Source organism: Bombina bombina, chromosome 6, assembly GCF_027579735.1.
Source record: "Bombina bombina isolate aBomBom1 chromosome 6, aBomBom1.pri, whole genome shotgun sequence".
In the NCBI taxonomy this organism is placed as follows: Eukaryota; Metazoa; Chordata; class Amphibia; order Anura; family Bombinatoridae; genus Bombina; species Bombina bombina.
In genome coordinates this window covers 123,025,755-123,047,234 of record NC_069504.1, presented here as the reverse complement: position 1 = coordinate 123,047,234, position 21,480 = coordinate 123,025,755, and the positions used below count along the sequence as shown (strand labels likewise).

Genomic DNA, 21,480 nt, shown 5'->3' with positions numbered 1-21,480 from the left:
CTTTGTAATGCTGACATGGTATCTAAATCTAGATAACTATCTCTTTCTTTCCAAGGTAATAATTTATTTGGTTCTCAGTTGGATTCGATAATTTCAACTGTCACTGGGGGGAAGGGAGTTTTTTTGCCTCAAAATAAAAAACCTAAGGACAAATCTAAAGCTTCTAACCATTTTCATTCCTTTCGACAAAATAAGGAACAGAAATCTAATCCTTCCCCCAAAAAAATCTGTGTCCAATTGGAAACCTTCTTCAAGTTGGAGTAAATCCAAACCATTTAAGAAACCAAAGCCAGCCCCCCAAGTCTGCATGAAGGTGCGGCCCTCATTCCAGGTCAGCTGGTAGGGGGCAGATTAAGGTTTTTCAAAGATATTTGGATAAATTCTGTCCAAAATCAATGGATTCAGAGTATTGTCTCTCAAGGGTACCGAAAAGGATTCAGAGTAAGATTTTTTTCTCTCATGCATCCCAACAAATCCAGTAAAGGCTCAGGCTTTTCTGAAGTGTGTTTCCCACCTGGAGTTTTCAGGGGTAATCATACCAGTTCCGTTTCAGGAACAGGGTCTGGGGTTTTATTAAAATCTATTCATTGTCCCAAAGAAAGAAAATTCATTCAGGCCAGTTCTGGATACGAAAATGTTGAATCGTTTTGTAAGAGTGACAACTTTCAAAATGGTGACTATAAGGACTATTCTGCCTTTTGTTCAGCAAGGGCATTATATGTCCACGACAGACTTACAGGATGCATATCTTCATATTCCGATTCATCCAGACCATTATCAGTTTCTGAGATTCTCTTTTCTAGACCAGCATTACAATTTTTCGCTCTTCCATTTGACCTAGCGACAGCTCCAAAAATCTTTTCAAAGGTTCTCGGTGCCCTACTCTCTGTAATCAAAGAACGGGGTATTGCGGTGTTTCCTTTTTTGGACAATATCTTGGTACTAGCTCGGTCTTTACATTCTGCAGAATCTTACACAAATCAACTAGTCTTGCTTCTTCAAAGATATGTTTGGAGGATCAATTTACCAAAAAGTTCCTTGATTCCTTAGACAAGGGTCACCTTTTTAGGTTTACAGATAGATTCAGTGTCCATGACTCTGTCTCTAACAGACAAGAGACTATTAAAAAATTTTCAGCTTGTCGGAACCTTCAGTCTCAATCATTCCCTTTAGTAGCTATGTGCATGGAAGTTTTAGGTCTCATTACTGCAGCATCGGACGCAATCCCCTTTGCTTGTTTTCATATGAGACCTCTCCAGCTTTGTATGCTGAATCAATGGTGCAGGGATTATACAAATATATCACAATTAATATCTTTAAATCCCAATGTTCGACTCTCTCTGACTTGGTGGTTAGATCACCATTGTATAGTTCAAGGGGCCTCTTGTTTGCCCAACCTGGACTGTGATCACAAAAGATGCAAGTCTTTCAGGTTGGGGAGCTGTCTGGGGATCTCTGACAGCACAAGGGTTTTGGAAATCTCAAGAGGCGAGGTTACCAATCAATATTTTAGAACTCTGTGCTATTTTCAGGGCTCTTCAGGTTTGGCCTCTGTTGAAGAGAGAACCGTTCATTTGTTTTCAAACAGACAATATCACAACTGTGGCATATGTAAATCATCAGGGTGGGACTCACAGTCCCCAAGCTATGAAAGAAATATCTCGGATACTTGCTTGGGCGGAATCCAGCTCCTGTCCAATTTCTGCGAATCATATCCCAGTATAGACAATTGGTAAGCGGATTATCTCAGCCGTCAGACTTTACATCCGGGGGAGTGGTCGCTCCATCCAGATGTGTTTTTTCATATTGTTCAGATGTGGGGTCTTCCAGAAATAGATTTGATGGTTTCCCATCTAAACAAGAAACTTCCCAGGTACCTGTCCAGGTCCAGGTATCCTCAGGTGGAGTCGGTGGATGCGTTAGCAGTTCCTTGGTGTTACCAACCTGCTTATATTTTTCCGCCTATTGTTCTTCTTCCAAGAGTGATCTCCAAGATTATCATGGAACAATTGTTTGTGTTGCTGGTAGCTCCAGCATGGCCTCACAGGTTTTGGTATGCGGATCTTGTTCGGGTGTCTAGTTGCCAACCTTGGCCATTTCCTTTAAGACCAGACCTTCTGTCTCAAGGTCCGTTTTTCCATCAGGATCTCAAATATTTAAATTTGAAGGTATGGAAATTGAACGCCTAGTGCTTATTCATAGAGGTTTCTCTGACTCAGTGATTAATACTATGTTACAGGCTCGTTATTATTGAGGTTGGATGACTTATATTTCATGGTGTTCTCATAAATTCTCCTGGCATCCTTTTAGAATTCCTAGAATTTTACAGTTTCTTCAGGATGGTTTGTCTGCAAGTTCCTTGAAGGGACAAATCTCTGCTCTTTCTGTTTTATTTCACAGACAGATTGCTAAGCTTCCTGATATTCACTGTTTTGTTCAGGCTTTGGTCCGTATCAAGCCTGTCATTAAATCAATTTCTCCTCCTTGGAGTCTTAATTTTGAAGGCTTTACAGGCTCCTTCGGCTTGAGCCTATGCATTCTTTGGACATTAAACTACTTTCTTGGAAAGTGTTGTTCCGTAGCTTTCTGACCCTTACGTTTTTTCCAGAGAAAATTACAAACAAAGAAGAGGACTTATGAAAGTCCTTAGTCGCTTGTAAGCAAAATTTTCAAGCACCAACCACGTCCAAATTGTGCAGAAGACATTCTTTTTGAGAAGAAGGATTAGTACACAGGGAAGGAACAACAATCTCCTTATTAATGTTCTTGTCTGAAACAACCTTAGGCAGAAAACCTAGTTTAGTCCGTAAAACTACCTTATCTGAATGTAAAATAAGGTAAGGCGAAGTGTACTGCAACGCCGAGAGCTTAGATACTGCGAGCTGAAGAAATTGCAACAAGAAATAAAACTTTCCAAGATAACAACTTAATATGTAAGGAATTCATAGGCTCAAACGGAGCCCCTTGAAGAACTTTGAGAACTAAATTCAGACTCCATGGAGGAGTAACTGGTTTGAACACAGACCTGATCCTAACCAAGGCCTGACAAAATGATTGTACATCTGGGACATCTGCCAGACGTTTGTGTAACAAAATAGATAAGGCAGAGATTTGACCCTTTAGGGAACTTGTCGACAAACCCTTCTCCAAACCTTCTTGGAGAAAAGACAAAATTCTGGGAATCCTAACTCTACTCCATGAGTAGCCCTTGGATTCACACCAACAGAGATATTTACGCCATATCTTATGGTAAATCTTTCTAGTTACAGGCTTACAAGCCTGAATCATGGTCTCTATGACCGAATCAGAAACCCCCCGCTTGGATAGGATTAAGCGTTCAATCTCCAAGCAGTCAGCTTCAGAGAAACTAGATTTGGGTGAAGGAAGGGCCCTTGATTGACAAGGTCCTTCCTCCACGGAAGTCTCCAAGGTGGCAGGGATGACATGTCCTCCAGAACTGCATATCAAATCCTGCGCAGCCAAGCAAGTGCAATGAGGATCACCGGTGCCCTCTCTTGCTTGATTCGAGCAATGACCCGAGGAAGAAGCGCAAACGGAGGGAATAGGTATGCAAGATTGAAGGATCAAGGAACCGCCAGAGCATCTATCAGTTCCACCTGGGGATCCCTGGACCTCAACCCGTATCTCGGGGACCTTGGCATTCTGACGAGATGCCATGAGATCCAACTCCAGCCGACCCCATTTGAGAATCAGGTTGGAGAACACCTCCGGATGGAGTTACCACTCTCCCGGATGAAAGGTCTGCCTGCTCAGAAAGTCCGCCTCCCAGTTGTCCACCCCTGGGATGTGGATCGCTGACAGATGGCAAGAGTGGGCCTCCGCCCACCGGATTATCTTGGCTACCTCGGTCATCGCTAAGGAACTCCTCGTTCCTCCCGGATGATTGATGTAAGCCACTGACGTGATGTTGTCCAACTGGAATCTGATAAACTGGGCCGAAGCCAACAGATTTATCTTCCACCCGTGAGTTCTCAGGAAGGATAGCACAATGTCGGTATGAGACCTTGCTTGTTGACAAGATGGCGTCTGGATTAGAATATCGTCCAGATAAGGCACCACCGCAATGCCCCGCGGTCTTAGAACCGCCAGCAGAGACCCCAGAACATTTGTGAAAATTCTGGGTGCCGTGGCCAGACCGAAAGGAAGAGCCACGAACTGTAAGTGTTTTTCCAGAAAGGCAAACCTTAGGAACTTGTGATGATCTCTGTGGATAGGAACATGTAGATATGCATCATTTAAGTCCACTGTCATCATAAACTGACCCTCCTGGATCAATGGAAGAATGGAACGAATAGTTTCCATCTTGAATGAGAAACTTGTTTAGACTCTTAAGGTCTAAGATAGGTCTGAAGGTTCCCTCCTTTTTGGGAACTACAAACAGATTTGAATAAAAACCCTGCCCCTGTTCCTGTACTAGAACGGGAATAATTATGGAAGACATAAGCGCAGCTATGTCTTTTAAGGTAACTCCAGCAGGCGCTAGAGCAGAAGTACAGGGCACAGCTTGTGCGGGCGTTAAATTTTGGGACGTTTGGGAAGAAAGCTGCAGCATACTCTGAATCTCGTCATTAGACTCCTGAGAAGCATCCGCTTTTGAAAAATTTTGCTCATGAAAAATATTTTCCCTATAACTTAAAGCCCTCTCAATACATGAAGGACAGAAAGGGATTGGTGGTTCCACATTTGCATCCAAACACATGAAGCAAGTAACATTTTGCACGGCTCCTATGTCCATACTAAAACACAATAAGAAAAAAACAATGTAATAAAAATCTTTTTTTTTTTTTTTAATACAAAACGTTACTGTCTCTTTAAGAGTTTACAAAGGTAACCCTTTTTACTATATGAGAAATATATGCTCAAAGAAAGAGACAAAAGATAATCAAATTACTCTCAAAGAATTTGATGACAGAAAAAATAAAAACAAAACGTTACTGTGCGTTTAAATTTTAAACACCAACTTCTTTACTGCATTAGAGAAAAATGTATCCCAGCAGTTAAACAAAATTAAATTCAGACACCCTTACACCTCAGCTACTCTGCTGAGGTGCCTACCTGCCAAACGGACTCACTCCCTGGAATCAACACTTCTAGATCTGAAACGATCCAGATGCTCAGGGGCACAATAGCACTACAACCGCTTGCCTAAATAGTCAGAAAAACATGCAGTTATAGAGCCACAGTGTGTAGTGTGCAGCCAATCGGAATTAAGGTGATCGGAACAGCCAATAGAATGCAAGCTCAATCCGATTGGCTGATTGGATCAGCCAATCGGATTGAACTTCAATCTGATTGGCTGATTGAATTAGCCAATCAGATTTTTCCTACCTTAATTCCGATTGGCTGATAGAATCCTATCAGCCAGTCGGAATTCAAGGGATGCCATCTTGGATGACGTCCCTTAAAGGAACCGTCATTAGTCGTTCAGTCGTCGGTTGAAGAGGATGTCTCTGCGTTGGCTCCTTGGAAGATGGCTCTGCTGCGCTCCGGATGGATGAAGATTGAAGATGCGGCCTGGATGAAGACTTCTGCTGGATGGAGGACCTCTTCTGCGCCACTTGGATGATTTGGGCCTGGTTGGGTGAAGACGGCTCAAGGTAGGGTGATCTTCAGGGCGTTAGTGTTAGGTTTTTTTAAGGGGGGTTTGGGTGGGTTAGAGTAGGGGTATGTGGGTGGTGGGTTTTAATGTTGGGGGGGTTGTATTTTTTTCAAATATACACAGGTTTCAGCATGTAGACTGAAATTGAAGTAAAGCAGGTTAATCTCACCACTCTTGTCGCCGACTGATCTTTCACTCAGGCCGTCCCATGAAAGGTAAGGATCCACTCCTCCGGTATCCGAAAGCAAAAGCTCAAATAAGCAATAAAGGTTACCTTTTGGTCCCACCAAAAGGTAACCTTTATTGCCTACTTTGTAATTTACAATAGGGTAGGGCATTTTTTTATTTTGGGGGGCTTTATTATTTTATTAGGGGGCTTAGATTAGGTGTAATTAGTTTAAACTTCTTGTAATTCTTTTTTATTTTCTGTAATTTAGTGTTGTTGTTTTTTGTACTATATTTTAGTTTATTTAATTTAATTTTAGGTAATTGTAGTTAATTTATTTAATTAATTTAATGATAGTGTAGTGTTAGGTTTAATTGTAACTTAGGTTAGGATTTATTTTACAGGTAATTTTGTAAGTATTTTAGCTAGGTAGTTATTAAATAGTTAATTACTATTCTACCTAGTTAAAATAAATACAAAGTTGCCTGTAAAATAAAAATAAATCCTAAAAACATAATTTATGTAAGAACTTACCTGATAAATTCATTTCTTTCATATTAGCAAGAGTCCATGAGCTAGTGACGTATGGGATATACATTCCTACCAGGAGGGGCAAAGTTTCCCAAACCTCAAAATGCCTATAAATACACCCCTCACCACACCCACAATTCAGTTTAACGAATAGCCAAGAAGTGGGGTGATAAAAAAGTGCGAAAGCATATAAAATAAGGAATTGGAATAATTGTGCTTTATACAAAATCATAACCACCACAAAAAAAGGGCGGGCCTCAAGGACTCTTGCTAATATGAAAGAAATGAATTTATCAGGTAAGTTCTTACATAAATTATGTTTTCTTTCATGTAATTAGCAAGAGTCCATGAGCTAGTGACGTATGGGATAATGATTACCCAAGATGTGGATCTTTCCACACAAGAGTCACTAGAGAGGGAGGGATAAAATAAAGACAGCCAATTCCTGCTGAAAATAATCCACACCCAAAATAAAGTTTAATGAAAAACATAAGCAGAAGATTCAAACTGAAACCGCTGCCTGAAGTACTTTTCTACCAAAAACTGCTTCAGAAGAAGAAAAAACATCAAAATGGTAGAATTTAGTAAAAGTATGCAAAGAGGACCAAGTTGCTGCTTTGCAAATCTGATCAACCGAAGCTTCATTCCTAAACGCCCAGGAAGTAGAAACTGACCTAGTAGAATGAGCTGTAATCCTCTGAGGCGGAGTTTTACCCGACTCAACATAGGCAAGATGAATTAAAGATTTCAACCAAGATGCCAAAGAAATGGCAGAAGCTTTCTGGCCTTTTCTAGAACCGGAAAAGATAACAAATAGACTAGAAGTCTTTCGGAAAGATTTAGTAGCTTCAACATAATATTTCAAAGCTCTAACAACATCCAAAGAATGCAACGATTTCTTCTTAGAATTCTTAGGATTAGGACATAATGAAGGAACCACAATTTCTATACTAATGTTGCTGGAATTCACAACTTTAGGTAAAAATTCAAAAGAAGTTCGCAACACCGCCTTATCCTGATGAAAAATCAGAAAAGGAGACTCACAAGAAAGAGCAGATAATTCAGAAACTCTTCTGGCAGAAGAGATGGCCAAAAGGAACAAAACTTTCCAAGAAAGTAATTTAATGTCCAATGAATGCATAGGTTCAAATGGAGGAGCTTGAAGAGCCCCCAGAACCAAATTCAAACTCCAAGGAGGAGAAATTGACTTAATGACAGGCTTTATACGAACCAAAGCTTGTACAAAACAATGAATATCAGGAAGAATAGCAATCTTTCTGTGAAAAAGAACAGAAAGAGCAGAGATTTGTCCTTTCAAGGAACTTGCGGACAAACCCTTATCTAAACCATCCTGAAGAAACTCTAATATTCTCGGTATTCTAAAAGAATGCCAAGAAAAATGATGAGAAAGACACCAAGAAATATAAGTCTTCCAGACTCTATAATATATCTCTCTAGATACAGATTTATGAGCCTGTAACATAGTATTAATCACAGAGTCAGAGAAACCTCTTTGACCAAGAATCGAGCGTTCAATCTCCATACCTTTAAATTTAAGGATTTCAGATCCTGATGGAAAAAAGGACCTTGAGACAGAAGGTCTGGTCTTAACGGAAGAGTCCACGGTTGGCAAGAGGCCATCCGGACAAGATCCGCATACCAAAACCTGTGAGGCCATGCCGGAGCTACCAGCAGAACAAACGAGCATTCCTTCAGAATCTTGGAGATTACTCTTGGAAGAAGAACTAGAGGTGGAAAGATATAGGCAGGATGATACTTCCAAGGAAGTGATAATGCATCCACTGCCTCCGCCTGAGGATCCCGGGATCTGGACAGATACCTGGGAAGTTTCTTGTTTAGATGAGACGCCATCAGATCTATTTCTGGAAGTTCCCACATTTGAACAATCTGAAGAAATACCTCTGGGTGAAGAGACCATTCGCCCGGATGCAACGTTTGGCGACTGAGATAATCCGCTTCCCAATTGTCTATACCTGGGATATGAACCGCAGAGATTAGACAGGAGCTGGATTCCGCCCAAACCAAAATTCGAGATACTTCTTTCATAGCCAGAGGACTGTGAGTCCCTCCTTGATGATTGATGTATGCCACAGTTGTGACATTGTCTGTCTGAAAACAAATGAACGATTCTCTCTTCAGAAGAGGCCAAAACGGAAGAGCTCTGAAAATTGCACGGAGTTCCAAAATATTGATCGGTAATCTCACCTCCTGAGATTCCCAAACTCCTTGTGCCGTCAGAGATCCCCACACAGCTCCCCAACCTGTGAGACTTGCATCTGTTGAAATTACAGTCCAGGTCGGAAGCACAAAAGAAGCCCCCTGAATTAAACGATGGTGATCTGTCCACCACGTTAGAGAGAACCAAATAATTTGTTACCCTGGAAAGAAATAGAATGTAGAGTTGATTTAGAAGCCATATCAGCATTCCAAGTCTTAAGCCATAAAGCTCTTCTAGCTAAAATAGCTAGAGACATAAACCTGACATCAACTCTGATAATATCAAAAATGGCATCACAGATAAAATTATTAGCATGCTGAAGAAGAATAATAATATCATGAGAATCATGATTTGTTACTTGTTGCGCTAAAGTTTCCAACCAAAAAGTTGAAGCTGCAGCAACATCAGCCAATGATATAGCAGGTCTAAGAAGATTACCTGAACACAGATAAGCTTTTCTTAGAAAGGATTCAATTTTCCTATCTAAAGGATCTTTAAACGAAGTACCATCTGACGTAGGAATGGTAGTACGTTTAGCAAGGGTAGAAATAGCCCCATCAACTTTAGGGATTTTGTCCCAAAATTCTAACCTGTCAGACGGTACAGGATATAATTGCTTAAAACGTTTAGAAGGAGTAAATGAATTACCCAATTTATCCCATTCTTTGGAAATTACTGCAGAAATAGCATTAGGAACAGGAAAAACTTCTGGAATAACCACAGGAGATTTAAATACCTTATCTAAACGTTTAGAATTAGTATCAAGAGGACCAGAATCCTCTATTTCTAAAGCAATTAATACTTCTTTAAGTAAAGAACGAATAAATTCCATTTTAAATAAATATGAAGATTTATCAGCATCAATCTCTGAAACAGAATCCTCTGAACCAGAAGAGTCATCAGAATCAGAATGATGATGTTCATTTAAAAATTCATCTGTAGGGAGAGAAGTTTTAAAAGATTTTTTACGTTTACTAGAAGGAGAAATAACAGACATAGCCTTCTTGATGGATTCAGAAACAAAATCTCTTATGTTATCAGGAACATTCTGCACCTTAGATGTTGAAGGAACTGCAACAGACAATGGTACTTTACTAAAGGAAATATTATCTGCATTAACAAGTTTGTCATGACAATTAATACAAACAACAGCCGGAGGAATAGCTACCAAAAGTTTACAGCAGATACACTTAGCTTTGGTAGATCCAGCACTAGACAGCGATTTTCCTGTAGTATCTTCTGACTCAGATGCAACGTGAGACATCTTGCAATATGTAAGAGAAAAAACAACATATAAAGCAAAATTGATCAAATTCCTTAAATGACAGTTTCAGGAATGGGAAAAAATGCCAAGAACAAGCTTCTAGCAACCAGAAGCAATGAAAAATGAGACTTAAATAATGTGGAGACAAAAGCGACGCCCATATTTTTTAGCGCCAAATAAGACGCCCACATTATTTGGCGCCTAAATGCTTTTGGCGCCAAAAATGACGCCACATCCGGAACGCCGACATTTTTGGCGCAAAATAACGTCAAAAAATGACCCAACTTCCGGCGACACGTATGACGCCGGAAACGGAAAATAATTTTTGCGCCAAAAAAGTCCGCGCCAAGAATGACGCAATAAAATGAAGCATTTTCAGCCCCCGCGAGCCTAACAGCCCACAGGGAAAAAAGAAAAAATGAATAATTCAAATGCATAATCCCAAATATGAAACTGACTGTCTGAAAAATAAGGAAAGTTGAACATTCTGAGTCAAGGCAAATAAATGTTTGAATACATATATTTAGAACTTTATAAACAAAGTGCCCAACCATAGCTTAGAGTGTCACAGAAAATAAGATTTACTTACCCCAGGACACTCATCTACATGTTTGTAGAAAGCCAAACCAGTACTGAAACGAGAATCAGCAGAGGTAATGGTATATATAAGAGTATATCGTCGATCTGAAAAGGGAGGTAAGAGATGAATCTCTACGACCGATAACAGAGAACCTATGAAATAGACCCCGTAGAAGGAGATCACTGCATTCAAATAGGCAATACTCTCCTCACATCCCTCTGACATTCACTGCACGCTGAGAGGAAAACCGGGCTCCAACTTGCTGCGGAGCGCATATCAACGTAGAATCTAGCACAAACTTACTTCACCACCTCCATCGGAGGCAAAGTTTGTAAAACTGAATTGTGGGTGTGGTGAGGGGTGTATTTATAGGCATTTTGAGGTTTGGGAAACTTTGCCCCTCCTGGTAGGAATGTATATCCCATACGTCACTAGCTCATGGACTCTTGCTAATTACATGAAAGAAATAGCTACAATATAATTATTAGTTATATTGTAGCTATCTTAGAGTTTATTTTACAGGTAAGTATTTAGTTTTAAATAGGATTAATTTAGTTAATACGAGTAATATTATTTAGATTTATTAAAATAATATTTAAGTTAGGGGGGGTTAGGGTTAGACTTAGGGGTTAATAATTTTAATATAGGTGGCGGAGGTATAGGGGGGGCAGGATAGGGGTTAATAATTTTAATATAGGTGGCGGCGGTATAGGGGGGCAGGATAGGGGTTAATAACTTTAATATAGGTGGCGGCGGGATCCGGGAGCGGCGGTTTAGGGGTTAATGAGTTTAATGTAGGTGGCGGCGGTGTAGGGGGGGCAGGATAGGGGTTAATAACTTTAATATAGGTGGCGGTTTAGGGGTTAAACAATTTATTTAGTTGCGGCAGGGTCCGGGATCCGCAGGATAGTGGTTAATAAGTTTATGTAGGTGGCGGCGGTATAGGGGGTGGCAGTTTAGGGGTTAATATGTATAATGTAGGTGGCGGCGGGGTCAGGGAGCGGCGGTTTAGGGGTTAACATGTTTAATCTATTTGTGGCGGGGTCCGGGAGCGGCAGTTTAGGGGTTAACATATTTAATACAGTTGCGGCGGGGTCCGGGAGCGGCGGTTTAGGGTTAATAAGTTCAGTTGCGGCGGTGTTGGGGGAGGTATATTAGGGGTGATTAGACTCGGGGTACATGTTAGGTGCAGACATCTCCCATAGGAATCAATGGGATATCGGGCAGCAGCGAACATGAGCTTTCGCTATGGTCAGACTCCCATTGATTCCTATGGGATCCGCCGCCTCCAGGGTACGCTGGGCCGAAATAGTGGCGAGCGTATCTGGTAGTAGTTTGATAACTACCAAAAGTAGTCAGATTGTGCCGAACTTGCGTTCGGAAACATCTGTAGTTATGTAACCATCGATCTGTGTCGGACTGAGTCCGGCGGATCGTAGGTTACGTCACTATATTCTACTTTTGCCGGGCTGTAGGTCTTGATAACTAAGGAAAATCAGCCTCGCCACAAATACGCTGCGGAATTCCAGCGTATTTGCGGTTGACGGCTTGATAACTAGAGGCCTATATGTCTAAATACACCTATTACCATCATCACCGCTCCCCATTAGCCATAGGCCCCTGTTTTTAAATTAGTGTTGGGTATATCTGATATAAGGATTGGATGTGAAATTCCCTATTCCTCTTACCCAACTTTAGATTAATGTTGTTGTTGTCTATTTTCAAATTAATAGTGTTACATTTTAAACTCCTTACTTTTTGAGATATTTAGTGTATAATTCTACACTGGGCTTCAAGCCCTAAAGCCTTTATATACCCTAATATGTTTTGATTATTTGGATGTTGTAAAAGCTTTGAAATATTATGTTGAAGCTACTAAAGATTTCAGGAAGACTTCTAGTCTATTTGTTATCTTTTCTGGTTCTAAGAAAGGTCAGAAGGCTTCTGCCATTTCCTTGGCATCTTGGTTAAAGCTTTTGATTAATCCGGCTTATTTGGAGTCGAGTCAGGCCCCTCCTCAGAGAATTACAGCTCATTCTACTAGATCAGTCTCCACTTCGTGGGCTTTTAAGAATGAAGCTTCAGTTGATCAGATTTGCAAAGCAGCAACTTCGTCTTCTTTGCATACAATTACTAAACTCTACCGTTTTTATGTATTTGCTTCTTCGGAAGCAGATTTTGGTATAAAAAACATAATTTATGCAAGAACTTACCTGATAAATTCATTTCTTTCATATTAGCAAGAGTCCATGAGCTAGTGACGTATGGGATATACATTCCTACCAGGAGGGGAAAAGTTTCCCAAACCTCAAAATGCCTATAAATACATCCCTCACCACACCCACAAATCAGTTTAACGAATAGCCAAGAAGTGGGGTGATAAGAAAAAAGTGCGAAAGCATATAAAATAAGGAATTGGAATAATTGTGCTTTATACAAAAAAATCATAACCACCACAAAAAAGGGTGGGCCTCATGGACTCTTGCTAATATGAAAGAAATGAATTTATCAGGTAAGTTCTTACATAAATTATGTTTTCTTTCATGTAATTAGCAAGAGTCCATGTGCTAGTGACGTATGGGATAATGACTACCCAAGATGTGGATCTTTCCACGCAAGAGTCACTAGAGAGGGAGGGATAAAATAAAGACAGCCAATTCCGCTGAAAAATAATCCACACCCAAAATAAAGTTTAAATTTTATAATGAAAAAAAAATGAAATTATAAGCAGAAGATTCAAACTGAAACAGCTGCCTGAAGTACTTTTCTACCAAAAACAGCTTCAGAAGAAGAAAACACATCAAAATGGTAGAATTTAGTAAAAGTATGCAAAGAAGACCAAGTTGCTGCTTTGCAAATCTGATCAACCGAAGCTTCATTCCTAAACGCCCAGGAAGTAGAAACTGACCTAGTAGAATGAGCTGTAATCCTTTGAGGCGGAGTTTTACCCGACTCGACATAGGCATGATGAATTAAAGATTTCAACCAAGATGCCAAAGAAATGGCAAAGGCCTTCTGACCTTTCCTAGAACCGGAAAAGATAACAAATAGACTAGAAGTCTTTCGGAAATTCTTAGTAGCTTCAACATAATATTTCAAAGCTCTAACTACATCCAAAGAATGCAATGATCTCTCCTTAGAATTCTTAGGATTAGGACACAATTTCTCTACTAATGTTGTTAGAATTCACAACCTTAGGTAAAAATTTAAAAGAAGTTCGCAACACCGCCTTATCCTGATGGAAAATCAGAAAAGGAGACTCACAAGAAAGAGCAGATAATTCAGAAACTCGTCTGGCAGAAGAGATGGCCAAAAGGAACAAAACTTTCCAAGAAAGTAATTTGATGTCCAACGAATGCATAGGTTCAAACGGAGGAGCTTGAAGAGCCCCCAGAACCAAATTCAAACTCCAAGGAGGAGAAATTGACTTAATGACAGGTTTTATACGAACCAAAGCTTGTACAAAACAATGAATATCAGGAAGATTAGCAATCTTTCTGTGAAAAAGAACAGAAAGAGAAAATTTGTCCTTTCAAGGAACTTGCAGACAAACCTTTATCCAAACCATCCTGAAGAAACTGTAAAATTTTCGGAATTCTAAAAGAATGCCAGGAAAAATGATGAGAAAGACACCAAGAAATATAAGTCTTCCAGACTCTATAATATATCTCCCTAGATACAGATTTACGAGCCTGTAACATAGTATTAATCAGTCAGAGAAACCTCTTTGACTAAGAATCAAGCGTTCAATCTCCATACCTTTAAATTTAAGGATTTGAGATCCTGATGGAAAAAAGGACCTTGCGACAAAAGGTCTGGTCTTAACGGAAGAGTCCACGGTTGGCAAGAGGCCATCCGGACAAGATCTGCATACCAAAACCTGTGAGGCCATGCTGGAGCTACCAGCAGAACAAACGAGCATTCCTTCAGAATCTTGGAGATTACTCTTGGAAGAAGAACTAGAGGCGGAAAGATATAGGCAGGATGATACTTCCAAGGAAGTGACAATGCATCCACTGCTACTGCTTGAGGATCCCTGGATCTGGACAGATACCTGGGAAGTTTCTTGTTTAGATGAGAGGCCATCAGATCTATTTCTGGAAGTCCCCACATTTGAACAATCTGAAGAAATACCTCTGGGTGAAGAGACCATTCGCCCGGATGTAACGTTTGGCGGCTGAGATAATCTGCTTCCCAATTGTCTATACCTGGGATATGAACTGCAGAAACTAGACAGGAGCTGGATTCCGCCCATACCAGAATTCGAGATACTTCCTTCATAGCTAGAGGACTGTGAGTCCCTCCTTGATGATTGATGTATGCCACAGTTGTGACATTGTCTGTCTGAAAACAAATGAACGATTCTCTCTTTAGAAGAGGCCATGATTGAAGAGCTCTGAAAATTGCACGGAGTTCCAAAATATTGATCGGTAATCTCACCTCCTGAGATTCCCAAACCCCTTGTGCTGTCAGAGACCCCCAAACAGCTCCCCAACCTGTAAGAGTTGCATCTGTTGAAATTACAGTCCAGGTCGGAAGAGCAAAAGAAGCCCCCTGAACTAAACGATGGTGATCTGTCCACCACATCAGAGAGTGTCGTACAATCGGTGATAAAGATATTAATTGAGATATCTTTGTGTAATCCCTGCACCACTGGTTCAGCATACAGAGCTGAAGAGGTCGCATGTGAAAACGAGCAAAGGGGATCGCGTCCGATGCTGCAGTCATAAGACCTAGAATTTACATGCATAAAGCTACCGAAGGGAATGATTGTGACTGAAGGATTCGACAAGCTGATATCAATTTTAGACGTCTCTTGTCCGTTAGTGACAGAGTCATGGACACTGAATCTATCTGGAAACCTAAAAAGGTTACCCTTGTCTGAGGAATCAATGAACTTTTTGGTAAATTGATCCTCCAACCATGATCTTGAAGAAACAACACAAGTCGATTTGTATGAGATTCTGCTAAATGTGAAGACTGAGCAAGTACCAAGATATCGTCCAAATAAGGAAATACCACAATACCCTGTTCTCTGATTACAGACAGAAGGGCACCGAGAACCTTTGTAAAAATTCTTGGAGCTGTAGCTAGGCCAAACGGTAGAGCCACAAACTGGTAATGCTTGTCTAGGAAAGAGAATCTCAGAAACTGATAGTGATCTGGATGAATCGGAATATGCAGATATGCATCCTGTAAATCTATTGTGGACATATAATGCTCTTGCTGAACAAAAGGCAGGATAGTCCTTACAGTTACCATTTTGAATGTTGGTATCCTTACATAACGATTCAATATTTTTAGATCCAGAACTGGTCTGAAGGAATTCTCCTTCTTTGGTACAATGAAGAGATTTGAATAAAACCCCAGCCCCTGTTCCAGAACTGGAACTGGCATAATTACTCCAGCCAACTCTAGATCTGAAACATATTTCAGAAATGCTTGAGCCTTCGCTAGGTTTACTGGGACACGGGAAAGAAAAAATCTCTTTGCAGGAGTCCTTATCTTGAAGCCAATTCTGTACCCTTCTGAAACAATGTTCTGAATCCAGAGATTGTGAACGGAATTGAACCAAATTTCTTTGAAAAAACGTAATCTGCCCCCTACCAGCTGAGCTGGAATGAGGGCCGCACCTTCATGTGGACTTGGGAGCTGGCTTTGGTTTTCTAAAAGGCTTGGATTTATTCCAGACTGGAGATGGTTTCCAAACTGATACCGCTCCTGAGGATGAAGGATCAGGCTTTTGTTCCTTGTTGTGACGAAAGGAACGAAAACGATTATTAGACCTAAATTTACCTTTAGATTTTTTATCCTGTGGTAAAAAAGTTCCTTTCCCTCCAGTAACAGTTGAGATAATAGAATCCAACTGAGAACCAAATAATTTATTACCCTGGAAAGAAAGGGAAAGCAGAGTAGACTTAGAAGACATATCAGCATTCCAAGTTTTAAGCCATAAAGCTCTTCTAGCTAAAATAGCTAGAGACATATACCTGACATCAACTCTAATGATATCAAAGATGGCATCACAAATAAAATTATTAGCATGTTGTAGAAGAATAATAATGCTATGAGAATTATGATCTGTTACTTGTTGCGCTAAAGCTTCTAACCAAAAAGTTGAAGCTGCAGCAACATCCGCTAAAGATATAGCAGGTCTAAGAAGATTACCTGAACACAAGTAAGCTTTTCTTAGAAAGGATTCAATTTTCCTATCTAAAGGATCCTTAAAGGAAGTACCATCTGCCGTAGGAATAGTAGTACGCTTAGCAAGAGTAGAGACAGCCCCATCAACCTTAGGGATTTTGTCCCAAAATTCTAATCTGTCAGATGGCACAGGATATAATTGCTTAAAACGTTTAGAAGGAGTAAAAGAATTACGCAAATTATTCCATTCCCTGGAAATTACTTCAGAAATAGCACCAGGGACAGGAAACACTTCTGGAATAACTACAGGAGATTTAAAAACCTTATCTAAACGTTTAGATTTAGTATCAAGAGGACTAGAATCCTCAATTTCTAATGCAATTAGGACTTCTTTAAGTAAAGAACGAATAAATTCCATTTTAAATAAATATGAAGATTTATCAGCATCAACCTCTGAGACAGAATCCTCTGAATCAGAAGAACCAATATCAGTATCAGAATGATGATGTTCATTTAAAAATTCATCTGAAAAATGAGAAGTTTTAAAAGACTTTTTACGTTTACTAGAAGGAGGAATAACAGACATAGCCTTCTTAATGGATTTAGAAACAAAATCTCTTATGTTATCAGGAACACTCTGAGTATTAGATGTTGACGGAACAGCAACAGGTAATGTAACAGCACTAAAGGAAATATTATCTGCATTAGCAAGTTTGTCATGACAAACAGTACAAACAACAGCTGGAGGAACAGATACCAAAAGTTTACAGCAGATACACTTAGCTTTGGTAGCTCCAGTACCAGGCAGCGATTTTCCAGAAGTATCTTCTGACTCAGCTTCAACGTGGGACATCTTGCAATATGTAATAGAAAAAACAACATATAAAGCAAAATTGATCAAATTCCTTAAATGACAGTTTCAGGAATGGGAAAAAATGCCAGTGAATAAGCTTCTAGCAACCAGAAGCACAAAATAATGAGACTGAAATAATGTGGAGACAATAGTGACGCTCATATTTTTTTAGCGCCAAAAAAGACGCCCATATTATTTGGCGCCAAAATGACGCCACATCCGGAACATCAAAAAATGACGCAACTTCCGGCGACACATATGACGCCGGACACAGAAATTTTTTTTTGCGCCAAAAAAGACGCAATAAAATGAAGCATTTTCAGCCCCCCCGAGCCTAACAGCCCACAGGGAAAAGTCAAATTTTTAAGGTAAGAAAAAATTATTGATTCATATGCATTATCCCAAATATGAAACTGACTGTCTGAAATAAGGAACGTTGAACATCCTGAGTCAAGGCAAATAAATGTTTGAATACATATATTTAGAACTTTATATAAAAGTGCCCAACCATAGCTTAGAGTGTCACAGAAAATAAGACTTACTTACCCCAGGACACTCATCTACATGTAGTAGAAAGCCAAACCAGTACTGAAACGAGAATCAGTAGAGGAAATGGTATATATAAGAGTATATCGTCGATCTGAAAAGGGAGGTAAGAGATGAATCTCTACGACCGATAACCATAGAGAACCTATGAAATAGACCCCGTAGAAGGAGATCACTGCATTCAAATAGGCAATACTCTCCTCACATCCCTCTGACATTCACTGCACGCTGAGAGGAAAACCGGGCTCCAACCTGCTGCGGAGCGCATATCAACGTAAAATCTAGCACAAACTTACTTCACCACCTCCATAGGAGGCAAAGTTTGTAAAACTGATTTGTGGGTGTGGTGAGGGGTGTATTTATAGGCATTTTGAGGTTTGGGAAACTTTGCCCCTCCTGGTAGGAATGTATATCCCATACGTCACTAGCTCATGGACTCTTGCTAATTACATGAAAGAAATGTTTTTCAGGAAGCTGTTTCAGTTTGATTCCTCTGCTTATGTTTAAGTTTTTTCTTTTCATTTATGAGAATAAATTTATATTTTGGGTTGTGGATTAATTTTTCCAGCGGAAAAAGGCTGTTTTTATTTTTATCCCTCCCTCTCTAGTGACTCTTCTGTGGAGTTCCACATCTTGGGTATTTCTATGCCATACGTCACTAGCTCATGGACTCTTGCCAATTACATGAAAGAAAACATAATTTATGTAAGAACTTACTTGATAAATTAATCTCTTTCATATTGGCAAGAGTCCATGAGACCCACCCTTTTTATGGTGGTTATGATTTTTTGTATAAAGTACAATTGTTTTTTATGCTTTTTACTCCTTTCTTTATCACCCCACTACTTGGCTATTCATTAAACTGAATTGTGGGTGTGGTAAGGGGGTGTAGTTATAGGCATTTTGAGGTTTGGGAAACTTTGCCCCTCCTGGTAGCATTGTATATCCCATACGTCACTAGCTCATGGACTCTTGCCAATATGAAAGAAATGAATTTAGCAGGTAACTTCTTACATAAATTATGTTTTTATAATATGCACATAACTCAAAATTATGTATGGCACTTTAAGTTACTTTCATAATAAAATTTTGATTTATAAAGAAAAAAAAACAGAAAACAGTGTTGAAAATAGGCAAAGATAACAATTTCTTTTGCACACTTATTTTTTTCAATGGGTCCCTATTACAAGAGCTCTGAGGAAGTTTACATCTAAAAAAATAAATAATAAAGAACAGTGACATGCAGCATATATTATAAATAAGAAATCACAGCAGTAAAATACTGTTAACACTTATTGATAGAGGTGGAAATAATGTGTCTGACCTTTAGAGCCGGTGAATAGGAGATCATCAGTAGTGTCCACACAAAGCACAGCCTTGTTGTGCCCTTCAGCTACGTGGATGCATTGAAGAAGTGAAGTCTTGTTGAGTTTAGAATTGGGATATGGATTAATTATGCCCCTAGAAGTAAGAATGACACAAAAGTGTAAGACAACTGGTCATCACAGCTCATACTATAACTCTAAGCTTTCAGTCTACAGCCATGTGCCAGCATGTGATACAGTTTATTAGTGAAAGTGCTTCGTACATGTGTACCATAGAGATGGACTGAAGCCAATTCATTTATCATTATTTTATAGGAAGAACACTGTTCTATTCTGGTAATTATGTTTAAAATTCCAGGCCACATTTTATTAGTCTAAATCACTTGGGTGAGACCAGGTAAAATAACCATGTTTACTAATCAGCTGATTATTTCACCTGTGCTCCAGTTCAGATATCCTCAAAACGTGGCCTGTTAGAGAGGCCTGAGGACATGGCTTGAAAACCAGTGGTCTAAATCCCCCCCCCCCAAAAAAAAAAAAGTAAATTTTTTTTATACTAAAATATAAAATAAAAATAATAAAAACTAAGGAATCAAACTCTCCAGAGCTTTTGTAAGGATACCACTTTGAATGACAAATAGTATACTATTTTGCCTATTATTATTTTTGAGAACCACAAAATGAGTAATTTAGAGGTAGTGAAAATATTTTTGGGTGATGATTACTTGTTTTTTGTAGGGGTCTGTAAAAATAGTCAACTGCAAAAACAACAAAATGGAGATCAAATAGACTGAGGTTCAATACATATGGTAGCATGTAGTCGCATAATAATGATCTTACAGGACGTGGGTGAAGACCATAAAATGTCACTTTTATTGAGTCACATGATGAAGGACAATACGCTGTTAGTCAGACCGCAGAAGCTGAACAGCAGCAAACATAACTCAAATCATATGCATCTTCATGCAGTTTATACAGATACAGCTCTATTGCAAGCAAAAAGGCAAAACATTTATCTTGACAATATTTACAAGAACAACAGAGACCTCTAGCCGCAAATTATAATAAAACAAACAGAAAGTAAGGTTGTTTTCATTTTAAAACATACAAAAAATAAAAATATAATGCACTTGTGACATTAATGGAAACGAATACACAAAAAAATTATAAACATAAAAAACTGCGTGCAGGTAAAGCATCACTTGCAACAGGAAATAAGAGTTTCAAAGAAGAAAATTTGTACCTGTGTACCTCGGACAGAGATGAATCACTCTCATCAGACCTATAAAGATCAGTAATAGATTGCAAGGGAGAGAATACAGAAATCAGCAGAGCAGAGTCGCCTCATTAGATAAGAAACTAACAAGGAACAAATATATACGTGTGTGTGTATATATATATGTATATAGAAACCAATTCTGAAGACACAAGAAAAACTGTATAATCACATTGCTTTTTCAGTGTTTGCCAAATTATGAAATTTAATAGAAGAATTTCAACATAAAAGATAGTAAAATGTTTTTTATTGTTATGTTTCTGAAGCAAATTTAAATGCGTATAAAAACAAAATTTATGCTTACCTGATAAATTTCTTTCTTTCCGGACATGGAGAGTCCACAACGTTATTCCAATTACTAGTGGGATATTCTCTCCTGGCCAGCAGGAGAAGGCAAAGAGCACCCCAGCAGAGTTGTTAAGTATCACTTCCCTTACCCATAACCCCCAGTCATTCGGTCGAAGGGAAATGGAAAAAGAAAATAAGACAAAGGTGTAGAAGTGCCTGAGGTTTAACAAAAAATACTGCCTAACTTAAGGGTGGGGTCGGGGACTCTCCATGCCCAGAAAGAAAAAAATTTATCAGGTAAGCATACATTTTGTTTTCCTTCCTAAGGCATGGAGAATCTACAATGTCATTCCAATTACTAGTGGGAACCAATACCCAAGCTAAAGGACACGGAATGAAAAGGAAGGGAGAACAAGACAGGCAGACTTAAACAGAAGGCACCACAGCTTGAAGAACCTTTCTCCAAAAGAGGCCACAGATGAGGCAAACGTATCAAATTTGTAGAATTTTGAAAAATTATGCATAGAGGAACATGTTGCCGCCTTGCAAATCTTTTCCATAGAAGCTTAATTTTTGAAAGCCCAAGAAGAGGAGACAGCCCTAGTGGAATGAGCCATAATTCTCTCAGGAGGCTGCTGTCCAGCAGTC

At 39.4% G+C, this 21,480-nt stretch overlaps 1 protein-coding gene across 4 annotated transcripts in view; it reads right to left on the bottom strand.

The window, feature by feature from the left end:
• The window catches only part of KIF21A (kinesin family member 21A), a 537,130-nt gene that overhangs the window by 82,604 nt on the left and 433,046 nt on the right, over window positions 1–21,480 (bottom strand). For 2 of the 4 annotated variants that reach the window (XM_053716595.1, XM_053716596.1), the window contains 2 exons: window positions 20,512–20,550; window positions 19,268–19,404 (listed from right to left, as the gene is read on the bottom strand). In XM_053716595.1, coding sequence (XP_053572570.1) covers window positions 19,268–19,404; window positions 20,512–20,550 — 176 coding nt within the window. The remainder of the gene's footprint in view (window positions 1–19,267; window positions 19,405–20,511; window positions 20,551–21,480) is intronic. The other 2 variants (XM_053716597.1, XM_053716598.1) reach the window with 1 other exon arrangement.